Source organism: Vespa velutina, chromosome 23 (assembly GCF_912470025.1).
Source record: "Vespa velutina chromosome 23, iVesVel2.1, whole genome shotgun sequence".
NCBI classification, from domain to species: Eukaryota; Metazoa; Arthropoda; class Insecta; order Hymenoptera; family Vespidae; genus Vespa; species Vespa velutina.
Genome location: NC_062210.1, coordinates 3,302,981 through 3,319,960, shown reverse-complemented (window position 1 = coordinate 3,319,960; position 16,980 = coordinate 3,302,981). Strand labels below are relative to the sequence as shown.

The following is a 16,980-nucleotide window of genomic DNA, read 5'->3' as shown; positions in this document are numbered from 1 at the left end:
CTTATGCATCTATTTTTGCAGCTAAGCATTTTCACTACATTTATACTTGGAAATTTGTAGATATCTATTAGTACAGTTTGCAAGATTAGCTGTTATAATACATCTTTTTCAGAAAACTTTTCTGAAAGGTTGTTAGTTACATGTATACACAAATAAAATTATAATATAAAATTTTGTCAATATAATGAAAATATGCATTGTATAAATAATATTTTCGCAAGAGGAATTTATGCAATAAAATATTCCTCTCAAAAAGTACGAAAAACATTGCTTGTAGATTTCACAGCTATAAAGGCGCAGATAATAGCATTAAGGACATTTATACATGGTCCTAATTAAAGATCTGCAATATGCAATACAGAAATATTAGAAAAAATATTTAAACTGTATTTGTCTTCATTGGTTTGCCTAAAATATTGCCTTATTACGTAAGACTGAATTGTTGTTTAACAATCAGTAATAATAATTAGATAATATTAAGCAAATAACTTTTATGTCATTAATATTATATAATATCTACCTGCTAACATAAATTATATTTGCACATTTTGTAAAGATAAATTGTTTGAAGACCAACAGAAAATACATGACATGTTCTTCATATAAGATACTAAATTGTAATTCTTAGTGATACCAATATTTAAGATACGAAATTAGTTAAGAAACAACAGTATTTGGATCTTATTGCTATTTTCATATTACATATATGTATGCTTTTTATTAACAAATTTGCAAATTGATATTTATAACTTAGTTTTTAATAAAGTTTTTATTAAAGGAGCTTTTAAAAACTGCGATTTTTAAAGAAAGATAAATTAAAGCTTGTAATGTTGGCTTACTTATTTATTTGGAAATCACCCCTCATTGCTAATACTGCGCCTTTAATGATATATATTAAGTCTGTGAAATTTAGTTCACTATTTAAAGAAGAAGACAATATAATAGAAATGTCTATAGCTAATATTTCTATGCGTTGGCATATATATACACATATACACACACTCGAATGCATAACATATGCAACATTATTGTAGATATTAACTCATATATAATTAGGTGCCTTCATTTATTATATAGCCATTCAAGCTTGTACTTTCCGCTGTTGTATAGAATAAGATTACTGATATAATAAAAAAAAAGAACGGAGTCAATTTTATGTCTACAATGTAAGATTTAACGTCCGAAAATTGTTTTCAATTCAGTTCCTATACATTACTACGAAACCTTTGCAACACAAACTGTTATTAAACATAGTTCTCAGAAAAAAAAAAAAGAAAAAAAAATTAAATGTGCGAATGTATTTATCACTTCACTTTATATGAGAACATAAATTTGAATACTATATAAATTAATAATTTAAATCTGTATAAATATATACAAGATGTCAGTAAAGAAGAATCCTTGAAATGCACAATAATTTGAGAAATGATATATAGAAAAAATTGTTTATAATAATCAATTAAAAATATATATTCCTTAGATATTTTCAATAATTAATTCGAGTGATAAAAACTGTTGAACATTTTTATAAATTATTAAGCTATTATTTCATTCTCCAAGTTCTCTAAATTACTCTTGTGCATTTCGTGGATTTTAATTTTCTGCTGTTCTGTATACTAGATAGTCTAGTATTTGTCGGCCTTAAAACCCGTCGTTCTTTACAGTATTTATATATTGTAAACAATAGGTGCTAAGAAAATTTTAAAATATAATGTAGAAAAAATAATGTCTTTTCTAACGTAAAAAAACCATTATTCGAAGTTGTTAATAATATAAAAACAATACATTCCTCCTTTTTTCATTAATAAAGCAGCACTTTTATTTTATATATTGAAGTATATAATTTCAAAAAATAATATTTATTTTTCCTGTCATATGATTTCATAAATTTCATGATTGTAATATTGCTAAATTCAGTTATCTTGAATTAATTTCTTTTATCAGATATACTCAAATTATATAATGATATTTTTCGTAAATGAATAGACGTTATATGTACATAAGTAATGTATTAATAACATTTTCACTGTATGTATAAAAATACAGAGCATTGAAATAAATTGTATTATAATTAGTACGTTTTATATTTGTATTAATATATTATGTCTATATGATGGAATGATAATGAATTTTACTAAGGACTAACAAAACGAATTATTTATTTATCGTAGATCAAATTGATGTTGTAAATTGATATTAAAAGATGATATTTCAATAAGAAAATTGATTTAACAACAACAAAAGTATTCTCCTAAAGTATTGAGTTTCTTTTTAGCCATGGTAAAACAGAGAAGGCATATAATAATCCATGTAAAGAAATTAAGCCATGTACAAATGATTGCGAGTTGTAATGCAAAACCTGTATTTAGTTCCTCTCCCCGTCTAAAATTATTAGCATCCGGTTGAAGATAATCCATATAGTCAAAAATTGCACCGCATGCGAGTCTATGTCGAATTACCTAGAATAAGGTATACCTTTATTTTTATTTAAAGTTCAACCAAATATTATCATAAATAATATATTAGACTCATTAAAATACAAGAAAAATTAGAAATAAATCCTACATGAGCTTCACGTCCTCTGGAACCCAAAAGTTGTATCAAACCTCTTTTATATTGTTCACAAGTTTTATAAAAACCGTCCGTCATAACAACCGCGTGTGCAAGCGATAGACAACCAATCAAAGCAGCGCAAAATGCTGACGACATCCATTGTTTAAATGGAGTCCTTCTTTTAGGGCCAATTACGACGACTTGCCCATTAATAGTGGTTCTACAAAATTTTTTATTTAGCACAATAAAACATAAAAGACATCACTAGAAATATAATAAAACTGACATTCTTTAATGAAACATAAAGCATCTTTAACTTTATTAATTTCGAATTTGATTTGGTCTCATTTTCAAATTTGAAAACAGGAAGTTGTTGTTGATTGCACTGTACATGCGCAGAAAAGAAATGCTGGAAAATATGACGCAAAATTTGTACGAATACTTTTTCAAGTAAAAATTAACAAGGATGTTCATGTTCGGATAAAAATAAAGATAGAAAAATTATAATAATGAATTGTTATACCTGTTATTGTTGCAATTCATTGTCCTGGGCTCATCGAGACCACGATTAATACAGCATCTGTAGATATGATATACACCGAGGCACAAGCCGATTATAACTGTAGGAACAAGTCCGTAGACACCAAAGTGGCATAACTTTATATCGCCACCCATTAACGTGCTAAATGTATTAATACCATATAATATACAACCACAGTTAACGCTAATGCAAACATTTAAGGTCATTTCCCAATGCTGCCAAATGATCGCGAAAGATGTCAAAGACACAATAGAAAAAATCATCGATGCATTATACAATATCGCGAGAAGAGTTTCTGCTTGCGAGGTCTTCATTATTGTAAATCAGTTTTCAATTATGACTTTCTACTTCCACGATAGATAATATCCAAAGTCATACATTATTCATTAGTTTTTGGCATATCGAAAAATCACATGTTTTATTTCGATTCGTTCAATATGTCCTTTTGAGGATGAGAAAATCACGTATGATCTACAAAGAAAAATTCGAAGTAATTGATTAATAATAACCTTAAACTTAATATTTATTCGAAAAAAATATATCATTAAACATTTGTGTGCACACTCCATACATTTGTAATTACTACCACATCTGTATTATTACCACATTCTATAAAATTATGTTATGACTTTTTAAATTTCTTTTTATTTCGCGCCTTTATTTAAAATCGAATCTGTTACTTTTCGGAACTACATAATTTATTTAAACAAACTTCAACGATTACCGATTTATCCTTTGATCGATCTAACAATTAAATAATGCACAGTACGGGTTATAAATCACTGTATTAAATAGGAGAGTTGAAGAACTTCTAAGCAGATTTTCACCGTACGATGTAAGAGCCGTCTTTGAACGAATAAATATTTTAAAAGTAACTATCTTCCCGATCATCGTTGTACTATCGACAGATCTATTTTCAGAATACATTATATATCCATCTTCGTTTATGGAGACTGTAAACTTTTGCACGTTTTAAAATTGAAGTTCGAAGAACGAAAGACAGAATATTCAGAAAACATAGATTGATTAATAGGATATATAATTAATATCTGTCAATCTTTTTGTACAAAAAAATATCACATGTAATTCAGCAAAATTTGTTGACACTTCCGAGATATAAAAAACAATGTGTAGTAAAATAACAATGAATATTTTAATATATTCACCATTCTAATACATTTACGCGTGCACAAAGATATTTCCGTTCGACCGATAATAAATAATCTTGAAAAATAACAAATAGAAGCGTAGACTGCAAGACTGCGTAAAGGATTAAAAATATCGGAACGTAAACTAATCAGATACCATTTCGTCGGCTGTATCATCGAATCGGTAAAGCACGTATATATGTGAGTACTTGCGTACATATATCTTATGTATTTCTTGTTGAAATAAGCTATACGTATGCGTAAATCTTCGTCCCTACTGGTTTTTCTCCACGGCGGGAAAGGTCGTCGAAAGATTGAAGCTCAAATATTTGATCTTTGCGTTTTGACGTTCTTAAATCATACTCATGCGTAGTTGCATATAACGATGTATGGAGTCTACAATCGATTATTTCTCACTCTTTTAACTTAAAGACACCAAATCTTACAATGTGATGAAAGTATTATCAAAAAAGAAAATATTCTTATAATTCTTTACAGTGGAAATTAAATTATAAATTCTTCTTTACTTTACATTCTTCTGAAACTTTTCACTTTATTGGCACAAAATAATCGATCATATTTAAAGAAAATTTTAAATCATGACAATAAATAAAATTTAGTTGGATATGAGATATTTTCTGATTATCCGGATGAGTAAAACCTTTATTCTATATCACTCTGTAATATTTTGAGATAAGCACAGATAAGATTATATAGCAATACCTGTGAAGCTTACCAATACTCTAGTCTACATATATATCCAATCTTTTATAAAACTAGAAGTAAATCAAAAAGGTTAATGCATCCTAAAAAGATAATAGATCTAGAAAGCAAGCAACGATAAAATAACAAGTGTATAATCATATTCAAAATTCTTTAAAGAAGATTTCAAATAAAAAATAAATTAAATTTGAATGTAAAATTAAATATTTTAGGGTTTATGAAAATGACATTGTTTTGTTGTTTCTTTATCAAAAAAATTTTTTATTTAGGCAGTAATAATAAATGTGAGTGATTCTTTGTACTCATGATAAATAGGTATAAGGCAACGCACAAATAAAAATAAATTACTATCTACTAATCGATGTAATAATAAATATATATACATATACATACACATACCATATATATATGTATATACATACATTATACAATTTGTTCTTTTATAAATTGCATGCATCTCTCATTCATAATAATTTCTTTTTTATGCAGGCGTTCTGACCAGATTTCCTATTTATAGGACACAAAGATAGAATTTATTACGAATTTTCTAATGGTTGAGAAACTCGAATCGTCATTTCAATCTGCAAAAAAAAATAAAATGTCTCTTAGGAGCCTTTATCGATAAACTAATATAGTCTGTGTCTGTCTTTCATAGTATATATTAGTGTATATTTTATCATGATTAATTATTTTGGATATGAATTTTATAATTTTAAATAATTATATAACAATTTTTATATTAGTATAATATAGAATTCATTCATGCCCTGAAAGATTGTAAATTTGAATAATTATTCTTTAAAATAATTAATGTGTTATTCAACTATGTGAATTAATTATAATATATAAGACTAATAATTTTATATTAGCATATAAAAGACAATATAAATAAAAATTGGCAAATATATCTCTTTCTATGTATCTTAAAGTTGATTGATACGTTGAAATCTTTAATTTTTATTAAATATCAATGGGACACGGTCAGAAACATTCAGGGCAGACAAAATTTGACTAAAGGGCTTTCTGTAAGTATACACACAATCTTATGCTGGATTAACACCATATCTTAACTGTGAATGTATTAACTGTGAATTCCATAAGCAATATAACGATGCTATTCCTAGTCCAATGCAGCCACTTAAAGCACATTTCCTTAAACCACCTGTAATATAATTACATGGGAAAGATTATTTAATATTAATTCTTATAAATTAATAAAACAAAATAAAGCAGGTTGTACACACTTGTGGATTTGAACAACATGCCAGTCGCGGTTGCTGCTGCTAATGTATTCCAGGAGTCATCGGTACTTCTTGCCCAAGATAAAAGAACACCGAAACCGCTATACATCACTGTAATTACTCCGAGTGTATTTGCTAGAGCTGATCCACTTTTCATAACATGATTAATCAACCTGTTTAACGAATGAAGAGACAAAATTTTTGTATATATATCTTGCATACATGATTTTATATTTATGTATGTACTTTATCTAAATTATATCCAAATATATTGAAAATACTTACACATATAACAAATGGTATAAGAGAATGGAGTAAGAGAAAAGCAAAAACAGAAAAAGCTAAACAAGTACATACTGTGTTCTTCTGAGTTTACCGGTTTGTCCAGCTAGAGCTGTTGCTTTAATCCCTCTATATAAACCAGTGGTACCACCAATACCTGCTCCTATCATACAAGCAGCACCTATTTGACTAAAAGCTAATTCAAAACGTCCTCTTTGTTTTACAGCTCCTTCTGGAAATATATATTGTGGCTCGCGTGGAGGAAGGTATGATGGATCAAAATTTAAATATGGACTAAGTGGTGCTAATCCTTCTTGAGAAGTAACTGAAAAGTAAAATGAACAAGTTTTGTAGTAAGTAAATTAATTTCTTTATTATTTCTACAAACTTTATTTTATTAAATTCAAAGTAAAAGATAAAGAATATAATAGATGAGCAAATATTACCGATTAATAATTACAAAAAAATCCTATTTCTTATATAATTTCACATGAATCTTCAATAATATCTTTTCATAAAAAGAATTGTTTTTTTTATGTAAATAATATTCATAAAATATTACATATTATTAGAAATCATGTTTTGTAATTATTTTTGAAAGGATGGTAATAAGCTCTGTGCAATTTTTAATTTATTTTTGTATTGAATATTAATAAAATAACCAAACAAGCACGTTGCATGTATATCTAGATTTAGTTGATAACAAAGGTATAAAGTTCTTTTATAAAAGAGTATTATTCCTCGCGTACTTACGTGGTATATATTTATTATCAATTTTTCGATTGGCAGTTTTTGCATTATCATCGCGAAAATCAATCATTTTCAAAAAATTATATGCAATATACCCTCCTCCAGAATTTATTTGTAAAAATAAATGTCCATGAATTACAGTAGTAGTTTTAGAACGGCGACTCGCAGAACTAAAAGCAAAACCACCATACCACCAAAAACAAATTATCGGCCGATAAATATAATAAAATAATTTACTTGAATAGTGAAAGATATTTAGAAAAATAATTAATCATAAGTAATAAAGTAAAATTAAAAGAAGGTAAACAATAGAATATTTATTTTATTCGATATTGACATTATTTTGTAATGTCAAACACGCGCTAAATCAAAATTATGATACTGTTCACATTTGTTATAAAAAATTATTCTTTCGTAAAAGTATCAAAAAACGTATATAAACAAAAGTTTCACTATATTTATTAATTAAATCATATTCTTTTCATATGATCTTTTATCTTTGAAAATTAGTAATAATTTGAAATGACCCGCGTGCAATGGAAATTCTGTCATTCTAATTGGTCAAAAATGACGCCATGACGCTTGGCTATTAATAAATAGCGCAGGCGCGAAGGTTGATCTGTGCGTATCCGCCATTTGCGTAAGTCGATTTCATTGTTTCTGTGTGTGTGAGCTTAGAGCAAAGGGAAACGTTGGCGATGGTAATATTCGTGTGCATTTGGAAAAACATGGAACGAGTCGATTAGCGTAATACCACGCACGCTGTAACGCACATATATCCGAATATATACTCTTCCGAAAGTAACGATGATATTTGGCAAAAATCTTTTCATGTAAGTTTTTTTCGCAAATGAGCCAGGCAGTTAAGGTAAAACTATTTTAGTCGCAAAATTTGGCGTTGCCGTAAATGAATTTTCTCGTCATAATATTGTACTGCTCATGTCTCCCAAAGCTTATGCTTTTCTGCTTTAGATAAATACCTTATATATTAGCTCAGTGTATTTTGATATTAATGAAGTATTGGCGGTACGTTTGCCGGTAACTGATCATTCTCATTCTATGACTATTAACGCGTTCCTACAGAAAATTATAATGAAAACTCCTTACGATGTTCAAACACTACTTGTAATTATATTATGTTATACTTATCTCTATTCGAATGACGAAAAAAATTTGTTAATTTCTGAAATATTTAATGCTTATCGATGTGTCATTCTAAAGGCAAAGTTCGATCATCGTACTCTTACAAGTGCGCATTTCTAAGATCATCATTGAAATCTCCTTTTTAAAACACAGTATTTATCATTGATATTCTTTAGATAGAGGTATAAATGAAACGCAATAACATTAGCTTTTCATATTGGCAATGAAAAAAAAGAAAGGTTAACTTACTTTTTTTTCTTTTATTATTTTAGGTAAAACGAAGAAAAGTATTAGACTATTGTACATTGAAAAATGCTGATTAAATAATATAAAAAAAAAACTGATTAGTCTACCAAAGTAGCAAGTATTTGATAAATACTATGGGGGCATTTTTGGATACTCCTAAAACAGATAAATATAATGAACATGGAGCTGGCAATGGATTGCGATATGGTGTTGCCAGCATGCAGGGTTGGAGATTGGAAATGGAGGACGCTCACAGAGCTATAACTGGCTTAGAAGGTGGCCTTTCAGATTGGAGTTATTTTGCGGTGTTTGATGGTCATGCAGGCGCATTGGTATCAGAACATAGTGCAGAGCATTTGTTAGAGTGCATAATGAAGACTGAAGAATTCAAAGCCGAAGATGTCATTAAGGGAATACATTCTGGATTTCTTCAGCTTGATGATGAAATGAGATACTTACCAGAAATGAGCTCTGGAATAGATAAATCTGGTTCTACAGCAGTCTGTGCATTTATATGTCCCAGAAATATATATATTGCTAATTGCGGCGATTCTAGAGCTGTACTCTGTAGTTCTGGAAGCCCGGTATTCTCAACACGAGATCATAAACCTTTTTTAACGGCAGAGAAAGAAAGAATACAAAATGCAGGTGGAAGTGTAATGGTACAAAGAGTAAATGGTTCATTAGCAGTTTCAAGAGCACTAGGAGATTATGAGTACAAAAATTTGAAAGATAGGGGTCCCTGCGAACAGTTAGTGTCACCAGAACCAGAAATATTTGTAAGAGACAGAGATGATGAACACGATGAATTTCTAGTTTTAGCATGTGATGGTATTTGGGATGTAATGAACAACGAAGACTTATGTAATTTTATACGATCAAGGCTATTGCTTACGGATGATTTAGAAGCAGTCACGAACCAAGTCATAGACACATGTCTTTACAAGGTAATTTTCTCTTTGGCATATATTATACATATATATTAGTAAACTTTAATTTCTTAATTTAATGTTACTAATTATAAGAAGTTATATTTCAACATTTGTTATTAGGTTTCTTATAAATTTCTATTCTAAATGTATATTGGAATATCCAACATAGTTGATATAAAAATTGTCATATTAAATAAAAATTTTATTATAGGGTAGCAGAGACAATATGAGTATAGTCTTGGTTACGTTCCCTGCTGCACCAAAACCAAATTCTGAAGCACAGGAGAAGGAGGCTGAGCTGGAAATGGCCATTGAAAGGAGAATTAAAGGTTCTTTCACTTTTCCATATACACATTCATTATATTCTTTTTGTTGTTGTGTTAATACCAGATCACAATGTCACACATGACATTCCTTCTAAGATTTAGTTAAAGTAAGAATTAATAGAAAATTAAATTTGTGTACTTAAATCCTTACATACTTATAAATATTGAATAGCAATTTATTAAGTTATGTGAGTTGTTTAGTCTTTATAAACTAATATGAAAAGCAAATTGATTCGCGCAATATAGAAACATTATGTACAAATCTTGAAGTTCAAAAAAGAGATATATTTAAAGATTTGTCAATTATTACAATAATGTTTTGATTATATTATAGATATTATGTGCACGTGCACATATATGAATTTTCTTTGAAAATAGTAGTGATATTGAAGGTACAAGAATATTTATGAATAAAAATAGTACATTTCTAACTATAATAATAGGACATAAATTATGGACCAACATTATTTATATAAAATTTACTACAAATTTATCTATTAATTTTCTCTAAGATTTATCGTGTATTAAAAAGTGTCATTATATATTTTTAAAATAATTCTTGGTGCCATATAAGTAGATGATAATAAGATCTACGTTATTATATCTAATTATTCTCATATATCTGTATATTTGTCTTTGAATTTGACAACTCTAACCATCTTATATACAAATAGAAATAATTAGTTTGATTACTGTCACCTATTCTCTTGTAATTTTATCAGATTTGAGACGATAATAATTCTAATATATATTATGTGCTTGCTATCCACATGTAGCAATAAACCTATATATATTTTTAAAAAATGCAAATAACAGGGTACTTTCACTCATATAAGTGAAAACTTTTGGTTTATATATCAATTTAGAAAATTGTAATATACTGACTTTTTCAAAGATTAAACTTACTTCAAATACAAAATTATTATTATTTAGAGATATATTCCACCCTTGGAGTTGACAGGTGCCTAGACAAACAAAATAAGTTAAAGTTATATTAAGGAAGTTGTTTGTTCCTCTCTTGATATATATTAAAGCAATGTAGCAGGTAGGTGAAAACCTTTTTAAAAAAGTCTAGAGGAACTTCACATAATGTTTTTATGTTATTTTGTAAACAATGCATTTCTTATGGAGGAACATGACAACTAAAAAGATATATGTAAATAGTGAAGAAGAAGGATCTATACTTGACAATTCCAGAGGTGGATAAAGACGACCAAAAAATATATACACTACTTTAAGGAAAACGTGATATTAATGTATCTACTTAAGACAGGAGTATGCTTCATATATTCCCATAAGAAATGTACTGTAAAATATATTATTCCAGTCCTAAGTAGATGCACGTGTATGTAATTCTAGTTGATATATTTTCTTTTATATATATATATATTTATATATATATATATATATTTATATTTATATTTATATTTATATATATATTTATATTTATATACGTATGTATATATATATTATAATTTTTATATAATAGAAAAAATACTGCATGAAAGACATTCTATTTACATACATGTTTTCTATTTATCAATTATATATATCCACTTTTTTGTAAACTATATAATATGCAATTGCTCAAATTTCTTTTTGATCTATAGATTCATAAACATTGCAATGTTTTTATATGATATCACTCATAGCATATATTTGATGTTTTTCATGTTTTACTATAGATGTTTCTATTGAATTCTAATTTTTGAAAATATTTATTTTTTCCTATTCTTATTGAAGTAATTTTCTTGTGTATGATATATTGAAATACCTATGACAAATGTTACATCCAGTATTTCCAATTATATAACTTTCTCGTTGCAACATAAAAATGTATTTTATTCATGTTTTTACATTATTTTCACTATTAAAATAATAGGAATGCATTTATTTTTTACAGTTAAGTGGCAGAATAAATATTAATAGTTTTTATTACTTTCATAGAAATAGTAGCAGAACAAAAACAAGAGGATAAGATTGACTATTTGAAACTATTACAACTTCTTGTGGACCAAGAGTTTCCCAATCTGCCTCCTGGTGGTGGTCTTTCAGCTAAGTAAGTATTGTTTTCTTTCTGATATATCACTTATACTTTTTTCTCAATTACATTTTTTTATATTATATAGTTACAGTTTTTTATATTGTACTTACAAACAATGAAAATTAAAACAATGAAAATTATGTCTTTTGTATTGAAATAGAAATTACATTGCTTTTGCAACAAAATTATTATAAGATTAAATAGTTAATTTTACCACTAAGTATAAGGATATAATGGTCTTATAAATTTGGCTCGTTTTCTGATTAAAATTAGATTTTTATTGCAGGCAAGAATCCAATTATTTTCTCTTCTTATATTATACACTTTCTATTATTATCAAGTATATAAAAAATATCAAAAATTTTCAACTTTTAACATATCTTGCAAATCAATAATATTTTTTATTTTTTATTACAGGCAACTTTTGATCGAACAAGTGTTTCGAGAATTATGTCCTAAGAAAGCGGATAGTGTAAGTCTTCTATATGATTGATTCCCTTTATATATATCGCTGATTTTTTTATACTGCATCAAATGTACAATTATAATTAATGGACTTATCCCGTTTTCATTCATATAATGATGCAGATTTTAAACCAGAAAAACATTTATTTTAGTGATAGCTCATGGTATGTAAATTTTCTTTTTGCTTTTTTCTTTTTTCTTTTTTTTTCTTTTCTTTTTTTCTTTTTTTTTTTTTTCTTTTTTTTTAAGAGAGCAAGAAAAAATTGATATATTAAAATTGAGATTGAATGAAATAAATCTGTTATAAATAGTGTGCAAATTAAAAATATCCTTATATAACTTGACATCAAAAAAGTAAAAGTAAAGAAATTGAAACACGCAATATTTCTCATTCCAAAAGAAAACGCGCACGTGCATGTGTGTGTGTGGTGTGTGTATATAATACACATATATATGTTAAAAGAAATGAAAAATACATATAAAAAACTTAAAAATTTACTTTGTTTATTTACAGAATAATAATATCTGCTATGAGTTTAAGTAAATTATAATTAAAAATTAATAATTTGGAAAACGTTAAGTCTAAAGTTGCATGGTGATAGGGGATAAAAGAATTGAACTTAAAATATTTATATAAAAATATTTTTTACTTAATTATATTTGTTATTACTTTCTAAACGCTTTTTCTTTAGTTATCTTATTTTGACTTCAACTTCAATTCAGAAATAGAATTTGCAAAATCATAATAATAAAGAACATATGTCAATTCAAGATTTCTTTTACTTAGTTTTTTATAACGCATACAAATTTTTTAGAGAATATTTTACTTGAATTATTTAAGAAATACACACAGAACTTTAAAAACAAGTATGCTATATATAAAAAATGGAAATAAAACTCATTACATTGCACGTTCTAAGATGAAGTTCTCAGAATGCATATTACAAGTCCTACAGCTAATTCCAATCAGTATTGGTATTGCTGGTTTTAATAATTATCACTATCTATTGTTAGATTTTATAAATTTCTCTTTATTCAGGAAATGAAAAAATGTTTATATTACAGTTATTATATGCAGAGGGTTTAGAGATATTATACTAAGAAATATGTGCATACATATTTGATTTTTTATTATTTAAATTGCACAATGTGAAGAAGTAATAAATAAATCATCTGTAAAAAATGATTGTAAAATAAAAATTGATTGTCAGGAATTTCTAAGTATTGAACAATTTCATTCAATGCATTGTTGGAAAACATTTCTCATCAAATTTTTATATTAAAACTAATGGTTGTATTTGACATAACATATATTTACAAAAATCTGAAATAAATAATTCATTTTTAATAATAATTAAATTATATAATTATTGGTATTATAATCCAAAGTTTTATTACCTTCCTAATAACTTAGTAGAGTATTTCTGTAATACCCTCTTGCTCTACGTTGATAAAAATGCATAATATTACTATAAATATTTATATATTTTTGTAGTCCTAGAGGGATTCATACTCAGAATATTTACTTCTTGGTTGGTCTTTGCTACTCTTTAATCAAAATCTGTTCTATACACATGTATATTGTTATTAATTCTATATTCCAGATTACCAGAATACTTACATGGAAAGAGTAGCAAAACTAATCACTAGATTTATCTAGTACTATCTCTGTATATATGCATAAAGTTATGTCTATGAAAGTGTGTATTCATATTTTACTCTGGTAATTGTAAAATTTAAGTGATAGTGGAGTTATGGCGATCATGATGGCCTTGATCTTAGTTTCTCAAATTGATGTTTATTTAATCAGTCAAACAAATCATTTCTGCAATATAAAATAAATATATAAAGATATGCAGTTATATTAAAATAATATGTGTCTGTTACAATATTATCTAATATAAAAGAATATATATATATATATATATATATATGTATATATATGTATGTATGTATGTATGTATGTATGTATGTATGTATGTATGTATGTATGTATGTATGTATGTATGTATGTATATATATGACAATAATTTTCATTATGGTAAACTTATATAAACCTTCAGTAGAAAATAACAGATAAAAGCATTAAGTATATGCAAACAATAAAAATATATTTCAGAGTTATTCATTATAATGAATTTTAAAAAATTCTGTGCATTATTGTTTTTTTTATAAATTTCATTTCTAAATAAATTAGTTACTTTTAGTATCTTCGAATAAAATGGAAACTATTTTTCAAGGCTATCCACTAATTTAAAACTGTAGCATAGATGTACCAAAGTACGTACCATTTCCGATTATAAGAAACTGTTCTCAAATTAACAAAATTGGATAGATTATTTTGAAATAATATATTAAAGTACAATATATACTTCAAATACTGTAGAATGATGGTCTATTTTTACTAAATGTGATTTTTCTAAATTTTAAAGCTTGAAACAATTGATACTTTTAATTTTTCTTATTTCAGATATTAATAACACTGATTTTATTGTTGCATGTGTAGTGCCCTGAGGGAAAGCAATTGATATCATACTTGTGATATGCAGCATTTTGCACATAATTATTCTGCTGGAGTGGATTATATCTCAATTGTAATATTACTAGCTATTTAGTTTGACATTTGACACTTACTTTTATAATTTAATATTTCAAAGCCATTATTTACCAATGATATTCTAAATAGAATTAATCGTATAACTGTTGTGAACAATTGGACAAATGTGTTTGTCAATTTTTAAGCTTTTATATGATGTTTAATGATTACAACATAGTTCTCTTTTAAAAAAAATTACTTTACAAATTACAACATTGGTAGTGATTGGTAGTTGATACAACATTCTGGAAAAAACAAAAACATTCGTGAGATAAGTTTTGTGAAATTAATACAAATTAGAAAAGAACAGAAACCATTTTATTTTTGGCTTGCACTAAAAAAAAATATTCTTTAAATATATATAAATTTTAATTTATTAATGTCTTATTATTTGAACTATATCCTATTTATATGTAAAATATTATGAAATTGTTGACTCTGTGGGTGTGTGTATATATATAGAAGTATGATTTACGATAGTACAAACATTTAAAAGTAGTTTTAAATAAAACAGGTCTTTGATCCTAACTTGAATGTGAATTATAATTGTTTCTCTTTTTTCTAATAGTGAAGCTTTCTTTATTTATAGTCCTATTCTGTACTTTCGTGTTTTAATGTCATGTCAATAAAATAGAATAATTTAAATAACTTTTGACCATAATTCGTAAAAATACTAGATATTAAAAGATTTTTTTAATCATTTTACTATATTACCATGTAAAAAATCCTATATTTCATTAAAATATTCTTTTTTTTTTTTCGTAAAGATCTAACTCTAAGATATGTATTTTCAGAATAGGACTATATTATATAAACAAAGATCGTGTAAAATATATATATCTTCATAAACAAAAAAGACTAGTAATTTATTATTCATTATTTCCAATTAATAATTATAACATTTTATAATAGTATTTTTGATTAATTTTATTGAAACAATATGGTCATTACTATTTTGGAGTCAATTTATGATTTGATTATTTTTCATTTTTATCATTTTTCCTAAATATTTTATTCTTCATTTTTAACTTCAAATCAAATTAATTTTCATTCAAAGAAATGTATTGTTTTTTGCATTATAGCATCATGAATAGGTGACTTCTATGAAATATTAATATATATTCTATTTTATATATGAAAAGAGAAGTTATATATTTACGATACTTAAGCACATCATTTTAAATTAACATAGCATCATTGAAAAGCTTTTTCTGAAACTAACTAGCATGGTTGAATGTTATCAAGCTTCATTACTATATTAATCACTATATATGGTTATCCTAAAAATTTATAATCGTATTTGAAAATTGAAACATATTTTCATCTTCGAAATTTATTAATACAGTAAGTTTTGTAAATATTTTTCATTTTTAAAGAAGTAAGATTAAAAAATTTATATTATTAATAGATTATCTAAATATACAAAATGAATATATATATATATATATATATATATATATATATATATATGTATGTATGTGTGTATATATATATATATATATATATATATATTTTTAAACTGTGTTAACTCTATTTTTCATTAATTCCTTATATAAATATGTATATTCAACAATTAAAATACTATATAATGATGTGCTTACAGAATTCACAGTCCAGTTAGTGTACTGAGTATGTATACAGTTTGATACATGTATGCAATAGACTGGCCAGTCCAATAGTGGTGAAAGTGAAATGTCCATCAGCAAGAAACATAGTGGAGTGCTACATGAGCAGAGACTGTGCAAGATGGCAATAAATAATACAGACACATATTTGATGATTTATCATGGAAGTCATCATACATCATACTATATAGCTAATATCAAATTATAACTCTAAGATCAACTGTACAAAATACCTTATCTGTAGCCAAGGATTAAATATTGCTTTTTATTTTTTGTGGATTAATTTTAGATTATTTTGTGTTTAGTTTATATCCTGTAATACATTGATATCTTTTGCTACTTATAATGTTTCAAAGCTATATATA

General features: G+C 26.1%; 3 protein-coding genes across 8 annotated transcripts; 1 reads left to right on the top strand and 2 right to left on the bottom strand.

Moving 5' to 3' along the window:
- Positions 1-2,117: 2,117 nt before the first annotated feature.
- Positions 2,118-3,417, bottom strand: LOC124956693. The gene is made up of 3 exons (XM_047512851.1): positions 3,077-3,417; positions 2,566-2,773; positions 2,118-2,459 (listed from the first exon to the last, which is right to left on the bottom strand). Exons 1-3 carry the CDS (start codon positions 3,406-3,408, stop codon positions 2,229-2,231), a joined length of 771 nt encoding a protein of 256 aa, XP_047368807.1. The 5' UTR covers positions 3,409-3,417; the 3' UTR covers positions 2,118-2,228.
- A 111-nt stretch (positions 3,418-3,528) lies between these two features.
- LOC124956694 (mitochondrial import inner membrane translocase subunit Tim23) lies at positions 3,529-7,399 on the bottom strand. 3 transcript variants are annotated; one of them, XM_047512854.1, is made up of 6 exons: positions 7,242-7,399; positions 6,564-6,813; positions 6,210-6,379; positions 6,037-6,127; positions 4,261-5,546; positions 3,529-3,565 (listed from the first exon to the last, which is right to left on the bottom strand). In XM_047512854.1, exons 1-5 carry the CDS (start codon positions 7,306-7,308, stop codon positions 5,537-5,539), a joined length of 588 nt encoding a protein of 195 aa, XP_047368810.1. In that variant the 5' UTR covers positions 7,309-7,399; the 3' UTR covers positions 3,529-3,565; positions 4,261-5,536. The 3 variants fall into 3 exon arrangements, with proteins under 3 accessions (XP_047368810.1, XP_047368811.1, XP_047368809.1); XM_047512855.1 differs by having other exon boundaries at positions 6,052-6,127; XM_047512853.1 differs by lacking the exons at positions 3,529-3,565; positions 4,261-5,546 and having other exon boundaries at positions 5,903-6,127.
- LOC124956692 (protein phosphatase 1B) lies at positions 6,718-16,898 on the top strand. 4 transcript variants are annotated; one of them, XR_007103341.1, is made up of 7 exons: positions 7,869-8,071; positions 8,654-9,574; positions 9,771-9,888; positions 11,833-11,944; positions 12,347-12,401; positions 14,901-14,988; positions 16,594-16,898. XR_007103341.1 is itself a non-coding variant. In XM_047512849.1 (6 exons), the coding sequence occupies exons 2-6, from the start codon at positions 8,762-8,764 to the stop codon at positions 14,934-14,936; spliced, it is 1,134 nt and encodes a 377-aa protein (XP_047368805.1). In that variant the 5' UTR covers positions 6,718-6,841; positions 8,654-8,761; the 3' UTR covers positions 14,937-15,839. The 4 variants fall into 4 exon arrangements, 3 of the variants coding, with proteins under 3 accessions (XP_047368805.1, XP_047368806.1, XP_047368804.1); XM_047512849.1 differs by lacking the exons at positions 7,869-8,071; positions 16,594-16,898 and adding an exon at positions 6,718-6,841 and having other exon boundaries at positions 14,901-15,839; XM_047512850.1 differs by lacking the exon at positions 14,901-14,988.
- Positions 16,899-16,980: the final 82 nt, after the last annotated feature.

Bases quoted from the DNA above. Each gene is read 5' to 3' on its own strand.
- LOC124956693 (XM_047512851.1), bottom strand. From the start codon at position 3,408: ATGAAGACCTCGCAAGCAGAAACTCTTCTCGCGATATTGTATAATGCA. The intron at 2,774-3,076 runs GTATAACAATTC...AAAATTTTGTAG, and splicing joins ATGAATTGCAACAATAACAG to AACCACTATTAATGGGCAAG. The intron at 2,460-2,565 runs GTAGGATTTATT...ACCTTATTCTAG, and splicing joins CCAGAGGACGTGAAGCTCAT to GTAATTCGACATAGACTCGC.
- LOC124956694 (XM_047512853.1), bottom strand. From the start codon at position 7,308: ATGATTGATTTTCGCGATGATAATGCAAAAACTGCCAATCGAAAAATT. The intron at 6,380-6,563 runs GTATGTACTTGT...TTCGTTAAACAG, and splicing joins GGTAAACTCAGAAGAACACA to GTTGATTAATCATGTTATGA. The intron at 6,128-6,209 runs GTGTGTACAACC...ATTATATTACAG, and splicing joins CATGTTGTTCAAATCCACAA to GTGGTTTAAGGAAATGTGCT.
- LOC124956692 (XM_047512849.1), top strand. From the start codon at position 8,762: ATGGGGGCATTTTTGGATACTCCTAAAACAGATAAATATAATGAACAT. The intron at 9,889-11,832 runs GTTCTTTCACTT...TTACTTTCATAG, and splicing joins CATTGAAAGGAGAATTAAAG to AAATAGTAGCAGAACAAAAA. The intron at 11,945-12,346 runs GTAAGTATTGTT...TTTTTATTACAG, and splicing joins GGTGGTGGTCTTTCAGCTAA to GCAACTTTTGATCGAACAAG.